At 46.8% G+C, this 27,461-nt stretch overlaps 1 protein-coding gene across 1 annotated transcript in view; it reads left to right on the top strand.

Moving 5' to 3' along the window:
* LOC144499508 (FERM, ARHGEF and pleckstrin domain-containing protein 1-like) overlaps positions 1-27,461 on the top strand; it is a 308,252-nt gene that overhangs the window by 268,111 nt on the left and 12,680 nt on the right. The window contains exons 22-25 of the mRNA XM_078221540.1: positions 1,853-1,935; positions 5,436-5,554; positions 9,330-9,493; positions 24,871-24,978. Of these exons, the coding sequence (XP_078077666.1) occupies positions 1,853-1,935; positions 5,436-5,554; positions 9,330-9,493; positions 24,871-24,978 (474 nt within the window). The remainder of the gene's footprint in view (positions 1-1,852; positions 1,936-5,435; positions 5,555-9,329; positions 9,494-24,870; positions 24,979-27,461) is intronic.

The following is a 27,461-nucleotide window of genomic DNA, read 5'->3' as shown; positions in this document are numbered from 1 at the left end:
GCCGTGTCTTCAGCTGTCTAGCTCTAAGCTCGGGAATTCCCTCTCTAAACCTCTCCGCCTATCCTTTGGGACGCTCCTAAAATCCTTCCTTTTTGGGCCTAGCTTTTGATAACCTGTCCTAATATCTCCTCGTGTAGCTCAATGTCAAATGTTTCTGTGAGGCGCCTTGGGATGTTTTATTACGTTAAAAGGCGCTGCGTAAATGCAAGTTGTTGTTGAGTGAGAGATGCATTGTCAGAGGGAATTGAACCTCCTGTCTCGAGTGTGGATCTCCCACCTAAAGTCAAAGGCCAGAGGTCATAACCTGTGCAGAGCATGATCCCAGAGGGAATCCCTGTCGCTGAGAGAGAAGTTTGCTACAAGTGTGCAAATCCCTGGTCAAGCCACGCCTGGAGTTCTGTGTTCAGTTCTAAGCTCCTTAACAGGTGGAAAAGCTCAAGAAACACACAAGAGAAAAGTATAGACGAATATACTAATAGGGTGAGATGGGAAGGGGAAGGGAGGAAGCTCGAGTGCAGCATAAATACTAGCATGGACTGTTTGGGCCAAATGGCCCATTTCTGTGCTGTATATTCTATGTAACTATTTAAGAATGTAAATAATCTCCAAATCAACATTCGAGAAACCTATCCAGTGATAAATCTCTTCACTTCCTTTCTCCTGTACACGGGGAGAAGATAATTACGGATCAGTGAAGTTGGAATATATATTTTTCCTTCTGCTAAGGAATTAACGGAGTTTTACAAAAAGATGGATTTTTAAATTTATTATTGGGATGTGGGCATCACTGGCAAAACCAGCATTTATTGCCCATCCCTAATTGCCACCAGAAGGTGGTGGTGAGCCGCCTTCTTGAACCATTGCAATCCCTGCGGTTACACCCACCGTGCTATTAGGGATGGAGCTTCAGGATTTTGATCCAGCGACAGTGAAAGAACGGGGATGTATTTCCAAGTCAGGATGGTGAGTGGCTTGGAGGGGAACTTCCAGGTTGTGGTAACCATATATCTGCCGCTCTTGTCCTTCAATACATGGGAGTGTATCATAGAATCCCTACAGTGCAGAAGGAGGCCATTCAGCCCATCAAGTCTGCACCGACCACAATCCCACCCAGGTCCTATCCACGTAACCCCATGTTTATTTATCCTTCTGGTCCCCCTGACACTAAGGGACAGTTTACCATGGCCAACCAACCTAACCCACACATCTTTGGAGTGTGGGAGGAAACCGGAGCACCCGGAGAAAAACCATGCAGACACGGGGAGAACGTGCAAACTCCACACAGACAGTGAACCTGGGTCCCTGGCGCTGTGAGGCCGCAGTGCTAACCACTGTGCTACCGTGGCTGTGGATTTGTAAGGTGTTCACCTCAGCCATTCCCTGGGGAACGAGTTCCACATTTCTCACCCCTCTCCGGGTGACAAGGTTTATCCTGAATTCCCTGTTGGATTTATTAGTGACTATCTTTTATCAATAGCCTCCTAGTTCTGGCCTCCCCGTCGGGTGGAGTCAGCTTGACCCGCAGAGCCTTTCTACTGCACAGTGTAGGAGACACAAGTGGGAGCCCCAGCCTGAAACTTGGAAGATAAACAAACGTGAACACTGCCGCTCAGTACCAAGAGAGAAATGTTTCAGTCGACCTTTCACTAGAAACTAAAGGCAGGCTAATAATTCCAGACTGATCCTTCGTCACTTTGCCACCCAATCAGCTGCTCTTTTCCTTCATTTTGTTTGTTGTCTTTATCTCAGATTTCCTGCTCTCCCTCCTTCTCTTCCTAACTCTTGACGGATTCCTCTCAGTTCTGGCACAAAGCGCACGCGTGTTTGACGTTTTTAACCTTTCCCTCTTCAGATCAAGGAAAGTGAAGATGAATGGTCGCTCCCTCACTGTTTCACCCTCAATGGACAACGCCAGTCCATCGTTGTAGCTGCAAGGTAAGGGGGGGGGGGGGGGGGGGGGGTCAGCTTTGTTCAAGCTCTAATTCCTCAGACTTGTTGCCTCATTGAAAGAGAGTGAGTGTTCAAAAATGGTTACTGAGCAATTGAACTGTAGAGAAACAGAGAAACTAGAAGCAGGAGTAGGCCATCCGGCCCTTCAAGCCTGCTCCACCATTCATTTTGATCATCAAATTCAATACCCTGATCCCACCTTCAACCCCATATCCCTCGATCCCTTTAGCCTCAAGAGCTATATCTAATTCCTTCTAAAAATCACACAACATTTTGGTCTCAACTACTTTCTGTGGTAGTGAATTCCACTGATCCATAGATATAGTTTGTGTCTTTGACTGAGTGAAAAGGCACTCACTTGTAAAAAGACCATTCTTCCACAAACTGATAGAATCATAAGGCTGATTACAGCACGGGAGGCCATTCAGCCCATCATGGCTTTACTGTACACGGTGAGATGTGACAGAATTTGCTCTAGTATTTCAAAGCACTCGTAATCTTGCATTTAGAATCAGTTGTTGAGTCCTCTATTAATACAAACACTGTGTATTAGGTTTAGACATGTCATTAGTTTAACATAACTCAAATTGAGGCAGCAATACAGGCACCTTCACTGGCTGGTGACCAGTCACAGAGCTCGATTGTTACCTGGGCAATGTTGCTTCTTGAGACAAGGGGCTTGCTTTCCTTTTTGGAGCAAGTGTGTGAGATCAGGCTGGAAATCATTTTCATTGTCACGAGTTGGAACCAATGAGCTGTCACCTGAAGGTGACCCCATTCCAATCCTCTTCATGTTGTCAAAAGAATAATGAGTGATTTGACTCAAAGGCAGAATGAATGGGCCCGGCAAGCATGTGAAGCAATTGCAAATGGAACATTAAATCACATTGCAGAGAAGTATCCTGAAGAGTCAACAGTCTCCTTGCAACATAGGAACAGGAGTTGGCCATTCAGCCCTTTGAGTCTGTTCTGCCATTCAATGAGATCATGATTGATCCACGACCTAATTCCACATTGAAACATAGAAGATAGGAGAAGGAGGAGGCCATTTGGCCCTTCGAGCCTGCTCCGCCATTCATCACGATCATGGCTGATTGTCCAACTCAATAGCCTAATCCTGCTTTCTCCCCATAACCTTTGATCCCATTCACCCCAAGTGCTATATCCAGCCGCCTCTTGAATACATTCAATGTTTTGGCATCAACTACTTCCTGTGGTAATGAATTCCACAGGCTCACCACTCTTTGGGTGAAGAAATGTCTCCTCATCTCCGTCCTAAATGGTCTACCCTGTTTCCTCAGACTGTGACCCCTGGTTCTGGACTCCCCCACCATCGGGAACATCCTCCCTGTATCTACCCTGTCTAGTCCTGTTAGAATTTTACAAATCTCTATGAGATCCCCCCTCATTCATCTGAACTCCAGCGAAAATAATCCTAACCTAGTCAATCTCTCCTCATACATCAGTCCCACCATCCCCGGAATCAGCCTAGTAAACCACATACATGTCCTCACCCATATTCCTCAATACCTTCGGATAGGAAAAATCTATCAATCTCTGATTAAAATGAATAAATAATTTGGTATCAATTGTCACTGGCTGGAGAGAGTTCCAAATTTCTACACACCTTTTGCAGGAAGAAATGTTTGCTAATTGACTCAAGAATAGTCAGGCTCTAATTTTTAGACCATGCGACCCCAAGCCTCGACTCCCCAAGCTGAGTAAACAGTTTCTCTCTATCGACCTATCAGCTCCCCTCAATATTCTGAAAACTTTGTTAAAATCACTCCTTAACCTTTAGAATTCCATCGAGCACAACTCTGTTGGTTTGTGTAACTTCAAACCTATAATTCAATGTTTGGAGCCCCAATAGCATTCTGGCAAATCCACACAGCAGTTGGCCTGCCTTCTACAGAAAGTCTTATACAGGGGTTAGCACTTCTGCCTCACGGCACCAGGGACCCGGTTTCGATTCCGGCCTTGGGTGACCATCTGTGTGGAGTTTGCATGTTCTCCTCGTGTCTGCATGGGTTTCCTCCGGGTGCTCTGGTTTCCTCCCACAGTCCCAAGATGTGCAGGTTAGGTGGATTGGCCATGCTAACTTGCCCCTTAGTGTCAGGGGGATTGGAACTATGTGGGTTACATATTTAGGTCTTGGTGGGACTGTTGTTGGTGCAGAGTCGATGGGCCAAATAGTCTCCTTCTGCACTGTAGGGATTCTATGAATAATTCATTAATTAAAACATTAAAAACTTGATGTGCAATTGTGGTCGCGAGTCCCAGACCTTGCAACTCATTTTAAAACTCTTTTAAAAAAATGTTTAGACAGTTACATGGGTATAGAGGGATATGGACCAAATGTGGGCAGTTGGGACCAGCTTAATGGTAAAAACTGGGCAGCATGGACAAGTTGGGCCGAAGGACCTGTTTCCAGGGGCGGCACGGTGGCACAGTGGTTAGCAATGCTGCTTCACAGCTCCAGCGACCTAGGTTTGATTCCCGGCTTGGGTTACTGTCTGTGTGGAGTTTGCACATTCTCCTCGTGTCTGCGTGGGTTTCCTCCGGGTGCTCCGGTTTCCTCCCACAGTCCAAAGATGTGTGGGTTAGGTTCATTGGCCATGCTAAAAATTGCCCCTTAGTGTCCTGAGATGCGTAGGTTAGAGGGATTAGCGGGGAAATGTGTAGGGATATGGGGGTAGGGCGTGGGTGGGATTGTGGTCGGTGCAGACTCGATGGGCCAGATGGCCTCTTTCTGCACTGTAGGGTTTTCTATGATTCTATGCCTCTCATAATCTTGTAGACTTCTATCAGGTCTCCCCTCAACCTCCGTCGCTCCAGTGAGAACAAACCAAGTTTCTCCAACCTCTCCTCATAGCTAATGCCTTCCATACCAGGCAACATCCTGGGTTTTGGTGAGCAGGCGGGTAAGTGGAGCTGAGTCCACGAAAAGATCAGCCATGATCTTATTGAATGGTGGAGCAGGCTCGAGGGGCCAGATGGCCTACTCCTGCTCCTAGTTCTTATGTTGTTATGTTATGTTCTTATCCACAACCCCCCGCTGCCCCCCTCCCCAATTTTCTTTCCTTACCCTCTCCTGTCCACAAAGTAGTTACTAATCGAGGATTACAGTCCCACAGACACCAGAAGATCCTCTTAAATTTGTTTTTGGCCATTTTCATAGAGGAGCCTAGGCAGCTTGTTCAACCAAATCCTTGGGCTCCATTTGCCTTGTGGTCTTATGAGTGAAAGGCCAATGATGATGCTGAGTGGACACACCTCGCTGTTCCTGGTGATTAAGAGTAATTGTCCGGTGTGCTGGAATAGCGATGTTCCAAAATCTTCACTCGGGAAGTAAAGGGCTGAATGGGCAGGAAAATGTTCTTATACGAGGAATAAATGCTTTATTACGAACTGCGACAGTTCCCTCAGACCAGAGTGGTTTGCACCAGATTTGAATAAAATCTCACGTTTCTTTGTTCCATCAGTGCCCAGGTAGAGATGGACAAATGGATCGAGGATTTGCAGATGGCCGTCGATCTCGCCCAACAGTGCAACGGGTCGCCGAGCGAACTAATGACACCCAGCCCCAGCGATGGACCCCCCAGTAAGTGAATTCCAAGCTGAAACAGATTAGCTGGTATTTCCTCTTTGAGTTAGTGTTCAGTAGCCCAGAGTTTTCATTGGATTTCACCAGATTTACAATAAGCTAAACACCCCCGTTACTGATTGTGCGATTTTGGCACCTTATAACGAAAACTTCTGAAGAGTCAGATAAACTAATATATTGGTCCCAGTACCTAAGAGCATAGTGCAGTATAATGATCTCAGGATGAGATAGAATTATGTAATTTGGGGCTATTAGTTGAAACGTTTTGCACATTGCCTCTCTGTAGTAAAACAAAGTTGCTTTAAAATATTTATGAAATCTTTTTATCCTTCAGCCATTGCAATTAATTGGTTTTCAGCTTTCTCTTGAAAACAAAACCGTTGACTGGCTCCCAAGTAGAATAATGAACGCTTAAGAAAATTATCCCTCAGCCAGACCGATACAATTCAGCCTCGTGTGCTGATACCATCCCTGCAGAGACCAATAACTTTTCACAAAATAATCAAACATCCAGTTAATATCTGAAAGGATGATACAACAAGATTTCACGTTTTCAAGACTTTTACTATAATAAACAAATTAAAAGCACTTGTTGTAGGCAATTTATCATTTACACTACAGATCGGAACTTTCCCCTTTTACTTCCGACATAACTTATACTCCTTATTTATTTATTTTTATTAGTGTTACAAGTAGACTTACATTAACACTGCAATGAAGTTACTGTGAAAATCCCCTAGTCGCCACACTCTGGCGCCTGTTCAGGTACACTGAGGGAGAATTTAGCATGGCCAGTACATCTAACCTGCACATCTTTCGGACTGTGGGAGGAATCTGGAGCACCCGGAGGAAACCCACGCAGACACAGGGAGAACGTGCAGACTCCACACAGACAGCGACCCAAGCCAGGAATCGAACCCAAGCCCCTGGCACTGTGAGGCAGCAGTGCTGACCACTGTGCCACCGTGCTGCCTCTACATTCTACACTGTCCCTTAAGTAGTCATTTGGTTTTCCCCAGATATATCCTAAGTGATTCTCAGCTTCTGAGGGCTTACTTCCATTCTTTCCCTTTCCCAACCTGGTAACTTTTAACCCCAGAACTTTCACGGAGAAAACTAGGTGAATCTTCCAGCTTTGTTTCAAATCTCACAAATTTGGTCATTCCAACCCAGGCACAAACTCGCAGCCACATTCCTGCCCAGTGCACCATAGCTTTCTGGCCTCTCACCCAAATCCTGGCAGACTGACTGCATTTGGGAATTTCAGGGATGTCTTAGAAACAGCTGCCTCTCAAACCACATCTCCATGGCAAAAAGAATCACATGGACCTTGTATCCAAATAGAAATGCTGATTAGCTATCCTTGAGATCCAAACTCTCTTTTATCTTGGAAGTAAATGGGCAATTTTTGCATAATCATTTACAAATCAACACTCTCAATCTCTTCCTGGGACTTTGGGGATTATCAATCTAACCACTGTAAGCACGGAGGCTGCTCCATTTTGTCTCCAATTTAAACATCTTACAACACTCTGCCCAGCAAAAACAACGCTTTCAATTTTTTTACAGCCACTTCATCCAGGCCTGCTGTTGAGCAGACATCAGAACAGGTCACTTGATCCCCTGTATTTTACCCTAAATTAAAGACACGCCCCCAAAGAACAGCAATATTATAAAACTTTCATTCGCTTCAGTGCCAAACTTCAGTTTCTTACCGATTTACTGCAATGGGTGTGAGATTATCCCCATTGCCTCCGAGTTTGTCTGGAGTCATTATGGCACAGAAGGAGGCCATTCAGCCCATCGAGTCCATTTTGGCTCTCTGTAGGGCAATCCAATCAGTCCTATTCTCTCATTCTATCTCAATAGACCTTCAACTTTATTATCAAGTCTTAGAATCATAGAATCCCTACAGTGCAGAAGGAGGCCATTCGGCCCATCGAGTCTGCACTGACCACTATTCCACCCAGGCCCGATCCCCATAACCCCATGCATTTACCGTAGCTAGTCCCCCTGACAGTAAGGGGCAATTTAGCATGTCCAATCCACCTAACCCGCACATCTTTGGAGTGTGGGAGGAAACTGGAGGAAACCCACGCAGACACGGAAAGAACGTGCAGACTCCACACAGACACTGACCCAAGCCGGGAATCGAACCCGGGTCCCTGGCGCTGTGAGGCAGCAGTGCTAACCACTGTGCCACCGTGCCGTCCTTTCTTAGAGTCATTATAGCAGAGAAGGAGATTATCAGCCTCTGAATTCTGATCTCTGGATTTTCCTGCCGAACACTGACTTCCTGTCTCGTTTTATTCGGTTTCTCACAAGTTTGTGAATAATCTGTCCATAGTAATAACAGGAGGAGGGCCATTCAGCCTCCCAAGTCTATTCCACCATTTAATTAGATCATGGCTAATCTGTATCTTAACCCAACTCTCATATCTCCAAATAACCTTTCCTCTGATAAAAAATACCTCCTCATCTCGCTTCTGAAATTGGAGTGTTTATTCCCTAGTCAGCAGTTTGCGTACCACCCATCAAAATTTATTACATCTTGGGGCCAGGATGTTGCGTGAACGGGATTATGTCACGTGATACTTCAGGTTGTCCCCACAGCAATGCTGGGCGCAAGTCTGGAACGGCCTGGGGTGGCACGGTGGCACAATGGTTATCACTGCTGTCACATAGCGCCAGGGACCCGGGTTCAATTCCCGCCTCAGGTCACCGGCTGTGCGAAGTCTGCACATCCTCCCCGTGTCTGCGTGGGTTTCCTCCGGCTGCTCTGGTTTCCTCCCACAGTCTGAAAGACGTGCTGGTTAGATGCATTGGCCATACTAAATTCTCCCTCGGTGTACCCGAACAGGTGCCGGAGTGTGGCGACGAGGGGATTTTCACAGTAACTTCATTGCAGTGTTAATGTAAGCCTTACTTGTGACGCTAATAAATAAACTTAGAAATGTTTAATTGACCCTCAACGGCTTTTTTGATTGGGGGAGAGCGAGTTCCAGATCCCCACTCCCCCTTGTGCGAAGAATACATCTCCCCCAAGCAGCCTGACTCTCAATGTTAAAGATAGACCTCCTGTTTCTGCACACCCCATCACAGAAAATAATTGTTTAATTGGTTATTTGAGGGCAGCATGGTGGCACTGCTGCCTCACAGCGCCGGAGACCCGGGTTCGATTCCCGGCTCGGGTCACTGTCTGTGTGGAGTCTGCACATTCTCCCCGTGTCTGCGTGGGTTTCCTCCGGGTGCTCCAGGTTTCCACCCACAGTCCAAAGATGTGCGGGTTAGGTGGATTGGCCATGCTAAATTGCCCCTTAGTGTCAGGGGGACCAGATAGGGTAAAATGCATGCGGTTATAGGGATAGGGCCTGGGTGGGATTGTGGTCGGTGCAGACTCGATGGGCCGAATGTCCTCCTTCTGCACTGTAGGATTCTACGAACAATTTGAATCTTTTTTAAAAATAAGGAATCATTCTTCTGCCCTGAAGCCATTCAACTTGTTTCAAATTTTGGCCTGAAAGTAATTTAAAGCAATACTGGAATATAGCGCTCCAGAATGATGTGCCTCACACTGTACCCAGCCAGACCCGCTGGCTGGATCTGCTCTCTGGATTTTAATTGTTTTGTGATGATGTATGTGTACAAGACTCTTTCCGCAGTTTTTTTCCTTCCCTGATGTTAATGCCACTCGTTGGTTTCGCCCAACAAATTGACCTGGTCGCCGGGATTTATTGTAAATTTTTAAAGGACTTTTCAATCAATTCTTTAGAATCGCCCGATGAGACGTCTGTAGAGCACGAGTCTGAAGATGATCTAAGTGCCTCAAGGACCTCTCTTGAGAGACAATCACCCCATCGTGGGAATACCACAATGCACGTTTGCTGGCACAGAAACACTAGTGTTTCAATGGTGGATTATAGCATTGCTGTCGAGGTACAAGCCATCTCAACTCTAAACCTTTACATCCCAATCTCTTTGGAATGTGACACACGCTGCCTTCGAAAAAGGAAAAAAATTCCATGACGGTTTCTAATCAGTCTTACCTCCGACTCCGTGCTTTCAAAATTCTGACAAGCAATAATTTCCAGGCTTGAAGCACCGGGTGGCAAATTTGATCTCATTGAGGCGTTCAAAAAAAGGAGATGGGATAAATTGGGAGAAAATGTGTCTGTAACTGGCAGGATGGGTCGGTAACCAATGGATACTGATTTGAGGTAGTTGGCAAAGGATTGAGAGGGGGAGATTAGGAGGATTTTTTTAAAGCAATGAGAGTTGTTATTTGCAAGGGCAGTGGAAGCATCGTCAGTCGGAACTTTCAAAAGGAGATTGGATAAATACCGGAAAGTGGGGAGGGGGGTTGGAAATTGCAGGACTTTGGGGAAAGTATGGGGAGTGGATCTAGTGGGATAGCTCTTTGAAGGGACCAGCACAGACAAGGGTGGGCTGAATGGCCTCCTTCTGTTTCGTTGTATGATCTATGAGTTGCTGTAGTTCCCTTGATCTCTCCCACAATTCGGCCATGGTAACACTCGTGGACTGGGAGAAGCTTGGAAGAACATGCGCCTAAACTTTGTGTTGTGATCAAAATAGAATGTCTCCTTTCACTTTGTGTGAACTGTCATCTCAGACTAATTATGTCATGGGGTGATCAGACAACACAAGCTGCAAACAACCTAAGGGACCTGAAGAGTAGGAATATTGGCAATAGCATTGAAGGATCATAAGGCCATACGACATGGGAGCAGAATTAGGCCACTCGGCCCATCGAGTCTGCTCCGCCATTCAATCATGGCTGATATTTTTCTCATCCCCATTCTCCTGCCTTTTCCCCATAATCCCTGATCCCCTTATTAATCAAGAACATATCTATCTCTGTCTGAAAGAACTCAATGACCTGGCCTCCACAGGTTTCTGTGGCAAGAGTTCCACAGATTCACCACTCTCTGGCTGAAGAAATTCCTCCTCATCTCTGTTTTAAAGGATCATCCCTTTAGTCTGAGGTTGTGCCCTCTGGTTCTAGTTTTTCCGACTAGTGGAAACATCCTCTCCACGTCCACTCTATCCAGTAGTATCCAGTATCTATCTATCGCAGTATCCAGTAAGTTTCAATAAGAGTCCCCTCATCCTTCTAAACTCCAACGAGTACAAACCCAGAGTCCTCAACCATTCCTCATATGACAAGCTCTTCATTCCAGGGATCATTCTTGTGAACCTCCTCTGGACCCTTTCCAAGGCCAGCACATCTTTCCTTCGATATGGAGCCCAAAACTGCTCACAATACTCCGAATGGGATCTGACCAGAGCCTTATACAGCCTCAGAAGTACATCCCTGCTCTTGTATTCTAGCCCTCTCGACATGAATGCTAATATTGCATTTGCCTTCCCAGCTGCCGACTGAACCTGCCTTAACCTTAGCCTTAAGAGAATTTTGAACAAGGACTCCCAAATCCCTTTGTGTTTCTGATTTCCTAAGCATTTCCCCATTTAGAAAATAGTCTATGCCTCCATTCCTCCTTCCAAAGTGCATAACCTCACACTTTTCCACATTGTATTCCATCTGCCACTTCTTTGCCCACTCTCCTAACCTGTCCAAGTCCTTCTGCAGCCCCCCTGCTTCCTCAATATTATCAGTCCCTCTGCATATCTTTGGATCATCTGCAAACATAGCAACAGTGCCTTCAGTTCCTTCTTCCAAATCGGTATAGATAAGATTTTAAACTTTAGAAAAGTATCTTGCAGAAACTTAACTGGACAAGCCACATCTATTATTGTAGCTTCAAGGGCAGGTCAGAGGCTGGGAATTCTGTGCGGAGTTACTTACCTCCAAACCCCTCCAAAGCCAGTCTACACGCCACAAGGCAGGAGTTGCCTAGATAGGTGCAGCCCCAACAACACTCAAGAATCTCAACACCATCCCCAGGACAAAGTAGCCCACTTGATTGGTACCCCATCCACCAACTTAAATATTCACATCCCCCCCGGCACTGTAGCAAGAGTTTGTACCATCTACAAGTTGCACTGCAGCAACTCACCGAGGTTCCTTCGACAGCACCTTCCAAACCCACGACTTCTATCACCTAGAAGGACAAGGGCGGCAGACACCTGGGAACCCCACCACTTGTAAGTTCCCCTCCAAACCACTCACCATCCTGACTGGGGAATATATCCGTCATTGTCGCTGGGTCAAAATCCTGGCACTCCCTCCCTAACAGCACTATGGGTGCACCTACACCACATGGACTGCTCTGTTCTGGAAGACGGCTCACCACCACCTTCCCAAGGGGCAATTAAGGATGGGCAACATCCTCTGAACAAAAAAAGAAGCTCTGTTACTTGTCAGAATTTTCAAAGTCTGCAGTTATTAAATTTGACTAGAAATATCCTTTATTGCTGGGATTTAGCCTGGCACAGAGTTCAGGGAGTTTGAAAAATGATCAGGAATAGATAGGGGAAACTGTAAGTGAAGTAAGAGTGGATATATGCTGCTAAGGTGTTAATAATTTCAGGTGGCCAGTGCTTTTGGGGCTTATACTAGAAGTTAGGGGTAGCACGGTAGCACAGTGGTTAGCACTGCTGCTTCACAGCTTCAGGGACCTGGGTTCGATTCCCGGCTTGGGTCACTGCCTGTGTGGAGTTTGCACATTCTCCTCGTGTCTGCGTGGGTTTCCTTTGGGTGCTCCGGTTTCCTCCCACAGTCCAAAGATGTGCGGGTTAGGTTGATTGGCCATGCTAAAATTGCCCCTTAGTATCCTGGGATGCGTAGATTAGAGGGATTAGTGGGCAAAATATGTAGGGATATGGGGGTAGGGCCTGGGTGGGATTGTGGTCGGTGCAGACTCAATGGGCCGAATGGCCTCTTTCTGTACTGTAGGGGTTCTATGATTTTATGAAGCAAAATAATGCAGATGCTGAAATTCTGAAATAAATAAAAAGGGCTGGGAACATGCAGCAGGTCAGGTGGAATCTGTGAATGGAGAAACAGAGTTAATGAGCTGCGATTGAAGTGACCCTCTGGGAGGGAGGGGTGGCACATAAAACAGGGCCCACACCAACATCCCACCCACTCCCGGCTCACCCCCATAATACGGGGAGTGGGCAGACACTCAAATCTGCCCGCTCTATTTAAATACATAATGAATGGTCAAATTAAGCCCGTTACCAAGTCAATTAACCTGACAATTCGCTGCCACGCCCATGATACATTTGGCATTGGGCACTCAGGTGGGAGTGGGCAGCTCGATTTTTAACATAATTTCTTCAAATGATTGGAGGAAAGTGGGGTTCTATCGTTGGATGATGCCCTATACAGATCTGGGGCAGCCCCCCCGCAAGATAGAGCTTCCCCCCCCCCCCCCCCCCCCCCCGCCACCGACCCCCTTTTCTTTCTATCCACCTGCTGCTTTGAACCCACTGCCCGCAATCCCCCACTGCCCCTCCCCCCCTCTCTCTCTCTGACAAGCCCAGACCCTCCCTGCCCAAGACGCCAGATTTACCTGGTTTCCAGGGGTCCATTCGGCCTTCCAGTTCCTCGTTGCAGTCCCGGCAGCGCCCACTCATGTGATCTTGGCACTGCCAGGACTGACTGAGCTGCCAGCCAATCCGATTGTCCGGTATCTGCCCCAGGGCCTCACCTCCTCCTCAGTGAGGGTAGAAGTTCCACACTGCCCCGGGTTTAGCCTGCCCGTGGGGTTTTGGGGCTTTGTAAAGGGTGAGCTTTATGCCAGTTTTGCTAGCGGTGGAGTGAGCCAATCAATCAAACCCCCCTCCCCCCGGTAATATTCAGCCCAACGTTGGAGGTTGGGGTGACTGTTATGACTGTTTTTACAGATTAACATCAAACCTCCTCCTCGTACTGATTAATATCTTTGGCATGGGAATTAAAAGACCATAAGATATAGGAGCAGAATTAGGCCATTCTGCCCATCAAGTCTGCTCCGCCATTCAATCATGGCTGATATGATTCTCATCCCCATTCTCCTGCCTTCTCCCCGTAGCCCTTGATCGCCTTATTGATCAAGAACCTATCTATCTCTGTCTTAAAGACATTCAATGACCTGGCCTCCTTAGCCCTCTGTGGGAATGAGTTCCATAGATTCACCACCCTCTGACTGAAGAAATTCCTCCTCATTTCTGTTCAAAGGAGCGTCCCTTCACTCTGAGGTTGTGCCCTCGAGTTCGAGTCTCTCCCACTAGTGGAAACATCCTTTCCACATCCACTCTATCTAGGCCTCTCAGTATTCAGTTGGATCTTCCCTCATCCTTCCAAACTCCGAGTATAGACGCAGACTCCTCAACCGCTCCTCATATGACAAACCCTTCATTCCTGCAATCATTCTTGTGAAGCTCCTCTGGACCTGTGGACAACCAGTGATTCAGGTTTTCCCTCTGGCTGATATTGTTTTCACTCTTGGATTAGACCTCTTCTACGATCATTCGGTTTGGATCCCTCAATGTGGCAACGTTTTGTCTTTTCTGGTCACCTCAACCTGAAGCATTGGGCGGAAATCTCCGGCCATCCCTGCCTACGGGATAGAACATAGAACATAGAACATAGAAAGCCACAGCACAAACAGGCCCTTCGGCCCACAAGTTGCGCCGATCACATCCCCACCTCTAGGCCTATCTATAGCCCTCAATCCCATTAAATCCCATGTACTCATCCAGAAGTCTCTTAAAAGACCCCAACGAGTTTGCCTCCACCACCACCGACGTCAGCCGATTCCACTCACCCACCACCCTCTGAGTGAAAAACTTACCCCTGACATCCCCACTGTACCTACCCCCCAGCACCTTAAACCTGTGTCCTCTCGTAGCAACCATTTCAGCCCTTGGAAATAGCCTCTGAGAGTCCACCCTATCCAGACCCCTCAACATCTTGTAAACCTCTATCAGGTCACCTCTCATCCTTCGTCTCTCCAGGGAGAAGAGACCAAGCTCCCTCAACCTATCCTCATAAGGCATGCCCCCCAATCCAGGCAACATCCTTGTAAATCTCCTCTGCACCCTTTCAATGGCTTCAACATCTTTCCTGTAATGAGGTGACCAGAACTGCGCGCAGTACTCCAAGTGGGGTCTAACCAGGGTCCTATAAAGCTGCAGCATTATCTCCCGACTCCTAAACTCAATCCCTCGATTAATGAAGGCTAGTACGCCATACGCCTTCTTGACCGCATCCTCCACCTGCGAGGCCGATTTAAGAGTCCTATGGACCCGGACCCCAAGGTCCTTCTGATCCTCTACACTGCTAAGAATGGTACCCTTCATTTTATACTGCTGCTCCATCCCATTGGATCTGCCAAAATGGATCACCACACACTTATCCGGGTTGAAGTCCATCTGCCACTTCTCCGCCCAGTCTTGCATTCTATCTATGTCTCGCTGCAACTTCTGACATCCCTCCAAACTATCCACAACACCACCTACCTTGGTGTCGTCAGCAAACTTACCAACCCATCCCTCCACTTCCTCATCCAGGTCATTTATGAAAATGACAAACAGCAAGGGTCCCAGAACAGATCCCTGGGGCACTCCACTGGTCACTGACCTCCATGCAGAGAAAGACCCCTCCACAGCCACTCTCTGCCTTCTGGTCCTGCCGGTGGGGACCCCCTGCCACCCTGCCATGGGTCCCCCCGGTGGTGGTGAAGGGTTCGAACAACGGGAAATCCCGTAGACAGCGGCAGGACCAGAAGATCCCACCACCAGCGAAAGGTGGGCTGTCTCCACAGAGGCGGGAGGGGGGCAGAAAATGCCACTCCCTGATAACTCTGTTTCTCTTCACAGATATTGCCAAACCGATCTGAGCTTTACCGCCATCCTTTATCCTCATTTGTGCGTCAGTAGGGAGGAGGGTAATCGGAACATTCTTTTCCTGTGCGGGTAAACTCCAAAATTTGCCTGGGAGGCAAGAACGTATCCAATATAAACTTCAGTGAACAGTGAAGCCAATTCTCTGATCCTCTCTGCTCATCTCCAGTACCTCATGCCCCAAGGACCAAATAAATGGCATGGAGGAATCACAAATTTAGCTGGAAGGGCTCCTCCCTGCCTGTCTGAAGCTTCCGGGTTTTTTTGTGGGATTCAAGTCATAATTTATGTGGCGGAATTCTCCAACCTCACCCGCGGCTGGGATTCTCCAGTCCCGCTGCAGTGAATGAAGCTTTGTCCGAACGCCAAATTCTCTGTTCTTGCTGGCAGCAGGGTCGGGGGGGCGGACTGGGTGAACGAGATGGGAGAATCCTGCCCGTGATCCCTTATTTTGCATTCCCTTCTTTGGAAAAAGTTTCTCCTGCTTTCCAGAAACACACCAGTGTCTGTCCTCTGTGTCATGTTTATTTGTTCTACCTGCACATTTACAAAGTGAATCTCTCTCTCTCTGCCAAAAGCCTGAAACTGCCACAGTCTCTTAATGTGATCCTTTTTGGCACCTCCTCCACAGTACCTCACCACACCTGTTTCTGTCCTTCTCTGGCTAAACCAATGTTACTTTAAGAATAATCTGACTCCTGCTTTAGACTGAGAATATTCTACTTATGGGCAGGTTAGGTGGATTGGCCATGTTAAATTGCCCCTTAGTGTCACAAGATGTATAGGTAAGGGGAATTAGCGGGGTAAATTTGTGGGGTGATGGTGTTGGGGCAGGGGGTGTGGTCTGGATAAGATGCTCTGTTGGAGAGTTGGTGCAGTCTCGATGGGCAGAATGGCCTTCTACAATACTGTAGGGATTCTATGATTCTACAACACTCGTGTGGACCATCAATACCAGTTTCTGTGCTGTAACTTCTATGTAGGATTGTTGGCAGAGATTTCTAGCCTTGCATGTGACACAGATCTGGCAGATCATATGAAATACTGTGTGATGTGAGCATTTTAATCGCTTTTTAACAAATCCTTAAGGTAAGGTTGGTTTGGCTCCTTTTAAAGCATCTTCTCTTTCAGGCATTCTATCAAGATCTAACTCTCCTTCTTGTTGCACAGATGGACATGTCTGTGTGCACATTACAACTCGAGTTGCCAACTCTCTTTGGCCGTATTCCTGGAGATGACATCCCATGACCACTTGTCTACCACCAGCCCGGCACCAGCAAACATGTGATGCGCATGGCCTCCCATGGCCAATCAAAATGCGAAACCACACTTCATTATCCAATTAGATGATTGTAAAGTTCAGTCGAGCAGTCCTATCTCTCCATTGGTTTCTCTTTAATGTGTGTAGTAAGCAAACGTTTTCTAAATGAAATATTTTCTCAAAGAAACACATCAATTGTGTTCATTTCCCCTATTTTCATTTGCCTCGAGATCAAAGACGCGCAGGTTAGGTGGATTGGCCATGCTAAATTGTCCCTTAGTGTCCAAGGGTGTGGAGGTTAGGGGGATTGGTCATGCTAAATTGTCCCTTAATGTCCAAAGGTGTGGAGGTTAGGGGGATTGGTCATGCTAAATTGTCCCTTAGTGTCCAAAGGTGTGGAGGTTAGGGGGATTGGTCATGCTAAATTGTCCCTTAATGTCCAAAGGTGTGGAGGTTAGGGGGATTGGTCACGCTAAATTGTCCCTTAGTGTCCAAAGGTGTGGAGGTTAGGGGGATTAGTGGGGTAAATACATGGGGTTACAAGGAAAGGGCCGTGGATGGGGTGTTCTGTCGGAGAGTCAGTGCAGACTCGATGGGTCGAATGGCCTCCCTCTGCACTGTAAGGATTGTACGATGATCAGCTTCCAATTCCCGGGCACTCCAAGGCAATCCTGGAGGGTTGGCCACCCGATTTACGACTCATGTACAAAACTGTTTGTCTTCTCCTTGCTCCCTGCATCTTTTACAGTCTGTCTCTGTCTTCTCTCCTTTTTGTTCTTGTTGTCCTGCTGGTGTGATAGAAGATGTCTCCACAGTTAGTGACTCTGCCTCCTCTCTCCCCTCTGGACTGATCAATAATCACCGCCCTCTTGCCATATCTCATGTCTGCTGGTATCGAGCGCAGACTCTCTCCTTTTATGATTGCGTCAGGATTATCGAGGTAACAGTAAAAGATAAGTTAAGCCGGCCAGCTGCCTCGGCACTTGGATTTGGCAAACGGGGCTATAATTAACTTGCCAAATCTTGCTTCTGCTAGTGTTTGAAATGTGGTGCGGGGGCTTGTCATGTCACCGATAGCTCAATTACACAGCCAGGCTGAATTTAAATCGCCACGCTAATTAACGTTTTAGCAAGAGGCTCGAAATCAGTCTGTGGGAAGGTGAGGAATTTAAATTTCTCCTGAAACGAAAGGAGCATTGTATACGGGACCGTGGTGTTGTTCCACTGGTACTCCAGCCTGACCTCAAGGTGCAGCAGCCACAACAACAACTTATATTGGTGTGGCGCCTTTAACGTAATGAAAGGCCCCAAGGCGCTTCACAGAGAACACCAAGTCAGGTGAGGTGATATTAGGCCAGATGACAATTGATTTGATTTGATTTATTATTGTCACATGTATTGGGATACAGTGACAAGTATTGTTTCTAGCGTGCTATACAGACAAAGCATACCGTTTATAGGTGAGAACAGCCTATGGTCATCTGGGACAATGGCGGCTCTACCACCTTACGGAATCTTGCAGGGCGGCACGGGTAGCACAGTGGTCAGCACTGCTGCTTCACAGCTCCAGGGTCCCGGGTTCGATTCCCGGCTCGGGTCACTGTCTGTGTGGAGTTTGCACATTCTCCTCATGTCTGCGTGGGTTTCCTCCGGGTGCTCCGGTTTCCTCCCACAGTCCAAAGATGTGCGGGTTAGGTTGATTGGCCAGGTTAAAAATTGTCCCTTAGTGTCCTGAGATGTGTAGGTTAGAGGGATTAGTGGGTAAAATGTGTGGGGGTAGGGCCTGGGTGGGATTGTGGTCGGTGCAGACTCGATGGGCCGAATGGCCTCCTTCTGCACTGTAGGGTTTCTATGATTTCTAAGAGCTCCGCAGCAGCCAGTCAGTGTCCAGGATCGATCTGAAGAATTGTTGTCAATGCAGACTTGATGGGCTGAATGGTCTCGTTCTGCACTGTAGGGATTCTATGGTTCTCCTTGGAGAAGAGGGGGTGCAGAGAAGATTCACTAGGTTGATTCCGGAGTTGAGAGGGTTGGCTTCTGAGGAGAGACTGAGTAGACTGAGGCTATACTCATTGGAATTCAGAAGAATGAGGGGAGATCTTATAGAAACGTATAAGATTATGAAGGGAATAGATAAGATAGAAGCAGGGAGGTTGTTTCCACTGGCGGGTGAAACTAGAACTAGGGGACATGGCCTCAAAATCAGAGGGAGCAGATTTAGGACTGAGTTGAGAAGGAACTTCTTCACCCAAAGGGTTGTGAATCTGTGGAATTCCCTGCCCAGTGAAGCAGTTGAGGCTAACTCATTGAATGTTTTTAAGGCAAGGATAGATAAATTTTTGAACAGTAAAGGAATTAAGGGTTATGGTGAGCGGGTGGGTAAGTGGAGCTGAGTCCACGAAAAGATCAGCCATGATCTTCTTGAATGGCGGAGCAGGCTCGAGGGGCCAGATGGCCTACTCCTGCTCCTAGTTCTTGTGTTGAAAGGAGATTTGATGGAGGTATTCAAAATCATGAGGGGTCTGGACAGAGTAGCTGGAGAGAACCTGCAGCCATTGGTTGAGGGATCGAGAACAAGTGGGCATTTTAATTTAAAGTAATTGGAAAAAGAAGCAATGGAAACATGAGGAGAAACTTTTTCATGCAGCGAATGGTTATGGGTTTGGAGTGTGGTGGAGGCAGGTTCAATCGAAGCCTTCAAGGTGGAATTGGATTGTTGTCTGAAAAGAAAGAATGTGCAGGGTTACGGGGGGGGAAGGCAGGAAAATGGCACTAAGTGAATAGTTCATTCAGAGGGCCGGAGCAGACACATTCCGGCCTCGCTCGCCCCAAGACCGGAAAATCCCGTCCAAGGTCAACAGACCTTTGCGTGGTCCGCCCCTCGCCCGCTACGATTCCCATGATGGGCGGGGCGGGAAAATTCCGCCCAAAGAGTCATAGAGTTGTACAGCACAGAAAAGGCCCTTCGGCCCATCGAGTCATCGAATAAACTACCACTAAAGTCGCCCTAATCCCATTTTCCAGCACTTGTCCCATATCCTTGAATGTTATGCTGTTTCAAGTGCTCATCCAAATATTTTTTAAAGGTTGTGAGGTTTCCGGCCTCCACTACCTTCCCAGGCAGCGCATTCCAGATTCCCACCACTCTCTGAGAGAAATTTATTTTTCCCGAATCCCCTCTGAATCTCCTGCCCCTTCCCCGAAATCTATGCCAACTCGTGACTGACCCCTCAACAAGGGGAACAGCTGCTTCCTATTCACCTGATGGGGCAAATGGCCTCCTTCTACACTGTAACAATTCTGGGATAGTAGGTATTGGCAGTTTAGCAGGAAAACTGATTTCTGATGACTGTATGTATAAGCACATTTGAGAAGGACAATGTAGAAATGATGGGGGGGAATTTTCCTGTTCCACCCATCACGGCAATCATAGTGGACAGGGGGAGGGCGCGGACCATTGACCTCGAACGGGATTTTCCAGTTTGGGGGCAAGTGGGGCCGGAACATCCCGCCTGATGTTTCCACTTGTACGGGAGCCCAAAATAAGAGATGTTGTCAGCACAGGACATTCACTAATTAATCCAGGAGGAAATTCAGGAAAATCTGTTCCCTCAGGGAGCAGTGAGAATGTGGAACTCACTGCCACATGAAGATGTTGAGGTGCATAGCTTGGATACATTTGAGGGGCAGCTACGTGAGGAGAAAATAAGACGGATATGTTGAAAGAGTGAGATAAGGCTTGTGTGGACCATCAACACCAGCATAGTTGGGCCGAATGGCCTGTGTCTGTGCTGTAAAATTCCACAGAACACACTCCAGCGCAAAACACTGGAAGCTGATCAGAAATAAGATTCCTGGTTGATCTTTTGCTTCCTTGCAGCTGAGACATGCTGAGTAGATCTCCATTGGGAGTCCAATTGGGATTCTCTAATGTTAATGATCCAACTTTAGTCTGGAAAGTCATAGCCATAGATCATGTCTTTAAAGCAAAACTGAAATTAGATTTTACACTATTGCGGGACATGGTGTAAAATAAATGAAAACGTAAGCAAAAAGTTGTAAGCTGGAGCCAAATGGAATCTCAACCATCAATCAAAAAATGACAGTTTCTTTAACTTGAATCTAGTAGAATGAGACTGAACAGTATATAATGGTGGTGTTTTAAACCAAAGTAAATTTGATCAGATCAGACCACAGATCTTGATTTTTAAAAATAATTTATGGGATGTGGGCCTCATTGGCTAGACCATCATTTGTTTCCCATCCCTAATTGCCCTTGAGAAGGTGGTGGTGAGCTGCTTTCTTGAGCCGCTGCAGTCTGTGTGGTGTAAGTACACCCACTGTGCTGTTAGGGAGGGAGATCCAGGATTTTGATCCAGCGACTGCAAAGAAACAGTTGATAGATTTCCAGGTCAGGATGGTGAATGACTTGGAGGGGAACCTCCAGGTGGTCTAAGGTGAGAGGGGTGAGATTTAAAGGAGATGTACGAGGCAAGTTGTTTTACACAGAGGGTGGTGGGTGCCTGGAACTCACTGCCGGAGGAGATAGTGGAAGCAGATACGATCGTGAGTTTTAAGGGGCGTCTGGATAAATACATGAATAGGATGGGAATAAAGGGATATGGTCCCCAGAAGGGTAGGGGGTCTTAGTTCAGATGGGCAGCATGGTCGGTGCAGACTTGGAGGGCCGAAGGGCCTGTTCCTGTGCTGTAATTTTCTTTGTTCTTTGTGGTGGTGTTCCCATATATTTGCTGCCCCAGTTCCTCTATGATAGAGCTGGAAGGTGCTGTCGGAGGAGCCTTAGTGAGATGGTCTGGTTGCAAAGTAGGGATCGACACATCAACAATGTCAAAAGATGATGCGCAAGGGAGCAAGGATTGAAATACACATACCATGTTAAATTTAAATTGAAATAGGGGTCTTGATTTTCCAGTCCCACCAATGGGCGGGGGTGGGGGGCGCGTATTCCTGATGTGGGACGGAAAAATTTGGAAAGTGGCCAAAAAGTCAATTGACAGAGCTGCTCCCCGAATTTCCCCATCCCACTCAGGACAATGTCCGCCACTGACGGGGCTGGAAAATCCTGGCCAATTTAATATCACTAAATATTGAATGTCTTGCTTGTGAAGGAATTATGGTGGCACAGTGGTTAGCACTGCTGCCTCTCAGCAGCAGGGACCCGGGTTCAATTCCGGCCTTGGGTCACTGTCTGTGTGGAGTCTGCATGTTCTCCCCATGTCTGCGTGGGTTTCCTCCGGGCGCTCCGGTTTCCTCCCACAGTCCAAAGATGTGTAGGTTAAGGGAATTAGCGGGGTAAATACGAAGGGTTAGTGGGGATAGGGCCTGGGTGGGATGCTCTGTCGGAGAGTCAGTGCTGACTTGATGGACCAAATGCCCTCTTCTGCACTGTAGCGATCCTGTGATATTTTTGCGCCCACGTTGCCATTTGCACTCCCGTCAAACGTGGATGCAAAATTGTGGCAGTTAAGTGAGCAAATAATGATCACCATAGTCTAACTAAGAAGGTTCCCTTTGCCAAATGTAAAACTAAGATGCTGCTTCGATTGTTTATACTACAGCTGACAACATATTAACCCGCACTGTGTTGATCACATTCTAATGAACAGACACATTCCTTTGGTAACAATGAAAGATGTAACTGAGTAAGCTCTGAGGTGTTAAAGTAAGATTCTAATCAGGTTAAGTGGGATCTAACGTTTTGGAAGTTCCTCTGTACAATGGTGGTTTGAATAGAGAGTAGTTGCATTAATGGGTGGCAGTATGCAGACAATATATTAGATTTGATTTATTATTGTCACGTGTATTGGGATACAGTGAAAAGTATTGTTTATTGCACACTATACAGACAAAGCATACTGCTCATAGAGAAGGAAATGAGAAGGTGCAGAATGTAGTGTTACAGTCATAGCTGGGATGTAGACCTCAGACTTTTGTATCTTTTTCCTGACCGAAGAAGGTGGAAGAGAGAATGTCTGAAGTGCGTGGGGTCCTTGATTATGCCGGCTGCTTTTCTGAGGCAGTTGGAAGTGTAGATGGAGTCAGTGGATGGGAGGCTGGTTTGCGTGATGGATTGGGCTACATTCACAAACCTCTGTAGTCTCTTGTGGTCTTGGTCAGAGCAGGAGCCATACCAAGCTGTGATGCATCCAGAAAGGATGCTTTCTGTGGTGCATCTGTAAAAGTTGGTGAAATAGTACGAGGGAATGGCCATTCTGAATAAGATGTGGAGATGCTGGCATTGGACTGGGGTGGGCACAGTAAGAAGTCTCACAACACCGGTTTAGAGTCATAGAGGTTTACAGCATGGAAACAGGCCCTTCGGCCCAACTTGTCCATGCCGCCCTTTTTTTTAAACCCCTAAGCTTGTCCCAATTGCCCGTATTTGGCCCATATCCCTCTACCCATCGTACCCATGTAACTATCTAAATGCTTTTTAAAGGACAAAATTGTACCCGCCTCTACTACTACCTCTGGCAGCTTGTTCCAGACACTCACCACCCTCTGTGTGAAAAAATTGCCCCTCTGGACGCTTTTGTATCTCTCCCCTCTCACCTTAAACCTATGTCCTCTGGATTTAGATTCTCCTACCTTTGGGAAAAGATATTGACTATCTACCTTGTCTACGCACCTCATTATTTTATAGACCTCTATAAGGTCACCCCTCAGCTTCCTACGCGCCAGAGAAAAAAGTCCCAGTCTATTCAGCCTCTCCTTATAACTCAATCCATCACCCCAAATCCCATAGGTTTATTCGGAATCACGAGCTAGTTAACCTAACTTTCCACTCACCTGATGAAGGAGCAGTGCTCTGAACGCTCGTGATTCCAAATAAATCTGTTGGACTTTAACCTGGTGTTGTGAGACTTCTTACCATTCTGGACAAATAGTAGAGTCCTGGTAACAGGGGTTGAATTTTTGCCTGGATGAATCTGGACTTTCTTATTAATAACACAGTTGTCCAATGCATTTAATTGGCAAAAGTATGAATAAATAACTCTGTTCTTTACATACTTAGAATCACCCAATAATATTTCCTTGGCATGAGTTGAATCTGGAGAGCAATTATTTACAAGACTTCCCTCAGTTTTTTTTATTTTGGTGAATGCCTATTTTAGTCTTCCCTTCAAAAAAGCTTAGCAATTCGCCCGAGATTTGAATTTGCGTATCATTGTGCAGTTGAATTTAAGGGTTGCCAACTCTGCTTGGATGATTCCTGGAGATTGCTCATCACCAACTGCACGCTTCCTCCGTGCACCCCCGCCCCCCCTCACCCCATCCCAATTCCCAGTCAAATAGACTTCCCCCCACCTCCATCTCCAAAATGTTTATCCCCAAGCAAACCAGTGTTCAGAGGAAATTAGGAAAAAAGTAAACCATTTTTTCCAAAGATTTATTGGAAAAAATGGTTTATTTTAATGGTTTATTGGGACTAGCTTAGGGGTTAAAAAAAGGGGCAGCATGAACAAGTTGGGCCAAATGGCCTGTTTCCATGCTGTAAATCTCTATGACTCTATAAAACGTTTAGACAGTTACATGGGTAAGCTGGGTATAGAGGGATATGGGCCAAACGTCGGCAATTGGGACTAGCTTAGGGGTTAAAAAAAGGGGCGGCATGGATAAGTTGGGCCGAAGGGCCTGTTTCCATTCTGTAAACCTCAATGGTTCTATAAAGCGTTATGACATTTACAAGGGTGAGATGGGTATAGAGGGATATGGGCCAAAAGTGGGCAATTGGGACTACTTTAGGGGTTAAGAAAAGGGGGCGGCATGGACAAGTTGGGCCGAAGGGCCTGTTTCCATGCTGTAAACCTATATGACTCCATAAAGTGTTTAGACAGTTACATGGGTAAGATGGGTACAGAGGGATATGGGCCAAACGCGGGCAATTGGGACTAGCTTAAGGGTTAAAAAAAGGGACGGCGTGGACAAGTTGGGCCTGTTTCCATGTTGTAAACCTCTATGACTCTATGATTGTTCTCCGTCGTGTTGGCTGGGGGTTGGATTCAGATTAATCTTCAATTCTGGGAGGCTCCAGGACAATCCTGGAGGGTTGGCAACTTTTGGGAGCAAGTCTTCCTTTGCTAAAACATAATCACTGGCGGGCTGTATTTTCACCACCTTGGTCTTTTACTCATTGTTTGTAATGTCTCTTTTGCGATCGCCGCGTAGCGTTCTGCCTGTTTTATGGCACCCTGATATTTGTGCTTTCTTCCCACCTCAGAACCAGCTGTCTGGAAACCTGCTGAGGAAATTCAAAAACAGCAACGGCTGGCAAAAGCTTTGGGTGGTTTTTACCAATTTCTGCCTCTTTTTCTACAAATCACATCAGGTAAGTCATACACCAGAGTAAACGAGTATTGGTGGGATTGGGTGTACAGTGTTCGAGGATATTATCTTGAGGTCCTATTTACAACATAGAGTGATAGAGGTTTACAGCATGGAAACAGGCCCTTCAGCCCAACTTGTCCATGCTGCCTTTTTTTTTAGCCACTGAGCTAGTCCCAGTTGCCCATGTTTGGCCCATATCCCTCTATACCCATCTTACCCATGTAACTGTCTAAACGCTTTTTAAAAGACAAAAGTGTACCCTCAGTGATTGCAATATTAAAATTACCTCACTCACTGCAAACACGCTATGGGATGTTCTGGGCCAGCTAATGGTATTGTCACTAGTTTTAAAGTTTAAGTTTATTTATTATTGTCACAAATAGGCTTACATTAACACTGCAATGAAGTTACCGTGAAAATCCCCTAGTTGCCACACTCTGGTGCCTGTTCAGGAACACTGAGGAAGAATTTAGCATGGCCAATCCACCTAACCAGCACATCTTTGGACTGTTGGGGGGAAACCGGAGCACCCGGAGGAAACCCTCGCAGACACGGGGAGGGCGTGAAGACGTCACAGACAGTGACCCAAGCCGGGATTCGAACCCGGGTCCCTGGCGCTGTGAGGCAGCAGTGCTAACCACTGTACCTCTGTGCTGCCCGAGACTAGACTTAGACTAGTGATCCAGAGATCCAGGGTAATGCTCTGGGGATCTGGGTTCGCATCACCCTCATGTGAGAGGGGGAAAGCTGAATTCAATAAAAATCTAGAATTAAAAGTTGAATGATGATCATGAGACAATTGCTGATTGTCAGGAAAAACCCATCTGGTTCACTAATGTCCTTTAGGGAAGGAAATCTGCCGTCCTTACCCGGTCTGGCCTACATTTGACTCCAGAGCCACAGCAATGTGGATGACTCTTAACTGACCTCTGAAATGGTCGAGCGAGACACTCAGTTCAAGGGCAACTAGGGATGGGCAACAAATGCTGACCCAGTGACGCCCACTGGGTGAGGGCGGCACGGTAGCACAGTGGTTAGCACTGCTGCTTCACAGCTCCAGGGACCTGGGTTCGATTCCCGGTTGGGTCACTGTCTGTGTGGAGTTTGCACATTCTCCTCGTGTCTGCGTGGGTTTCCTCCGGGTGCTCCGGTTTCCTCCCACAGTCCAAAGATGTGCGGGTTAGGTTGATTGGCCAGGTTAAAATTGCCCCTTAGTGTCCTGGGATGCGTAGGTTAGAGGTATTAGCGGGTAAAATATATGGGGGTAGGGCCTGGGTGGGATTGTGGTCGGTGCAGACTCGATGGGCCGAATGGCCTCTTTCTGTACTGTAGGGTTTCTATGATTTCTATGACATCCCATGAACGAATTAAAGCTAAATCTCTAAATATAAAAAGCATTTAAATTACTTCCTGTGGCTCTATTCACCTACACCCTCACGAATCCTGAAATTGAGTTTTTTTTTCCCCTGAAGTTTCAGATTAAGGCTGCTCCCCATTTTCTTGTAGGAGAGATTTAGGGATTTGTATTCCCTCGGGTAAAGAAGATGATCTAAGTCAGGGATTAAAGATGATTAAAGGATTTAATAGGATCGATAGAGACAAACTATTTCCTCTGGTGGGGAGTCCAGAACAAGGGGAGAGAATCTTCAAATTGGAGCCAGGCTGTTGAGGGGGCGATGTCAGGGAGCACTTCCTCACACAACGGGGAGTGGGAATCTGGAACTCCCCCAACCCCCCCTCCTCCCCCTCCTCCACTTCCCGGAAAGCTGTTGAAGCTGGAGGATCAATTAAAAATTTCAAAACTAAGATTTTTGTCAGGACCAGAATCCTGTGGGTTTATTTAGAAACCATCAAAGCAACAAAATAAAATTAAGGCAATCAATCGAAGGACAAAATGATTTGGGGTTTCCCAAAGTGCGTAACTGCCAATGAAGTGTTTTCGAAGTGAGTTCATTGTTTTAACGCAGGAAACGCAGCAGCCAATCAGCACACAGCAAACTCGCCCAAGCAGCAATATGATATTGATCAGAGAATTTCTTCTCGCGATGTTGGTTGAGGGATAAGTATTGTTCAGAATGCTGAGGGGAACTCCCCTGTCTGTCTATGAAATTGTGCTGTGGGATCTTTTACATCCACCCGAGAAAGCAGGCACGGCCTCAGTTTGAAAACCCCTCCCAAGGACTGAAAAATCTCTTAGCAACAATTAAGACTAATAAGGAAACTCAGTTTGATGGGCTTCTTTGTGAATGGTTGGGAACCTGATATTAGCTACTACTCGTGGACAAAACAGATAGGATGGAATTTTCCCGTCCCGCCGCCTGGGAATCGGAGCGGGTGGGACAAAGACCATGCAAAGGTCCACTGACCTCGGGCAGAATTTTCCGATCTTGGGGCGAGTGTGGCCGGAAGATCCTGCTCATTGTCTTTCTTTGTGTAATTGTCTTTGAGAGTTTTGCGATCTGTATCACATTCTGTCTTTCCAAA

The sequence above is a fragment of the Mustelus asterias genome, chromosome 10 (assembly GCF_964213995.1).
Source record: "Mustelus asterias chromosome 10, sMusAst1.hap1.1, whole genome shotgun sequence".
Lineage (NCBI taxonomy): Eukaryota > Metazoa > Chordata > Chondrichthyes > Carcharhiniformes > Triakidae > Mustelus > Mustelus asterias.
Note: the sequence above shows the minus strand (reverse complement) of the source record. Positions and strands in the feature narration are given on the sequence as shown.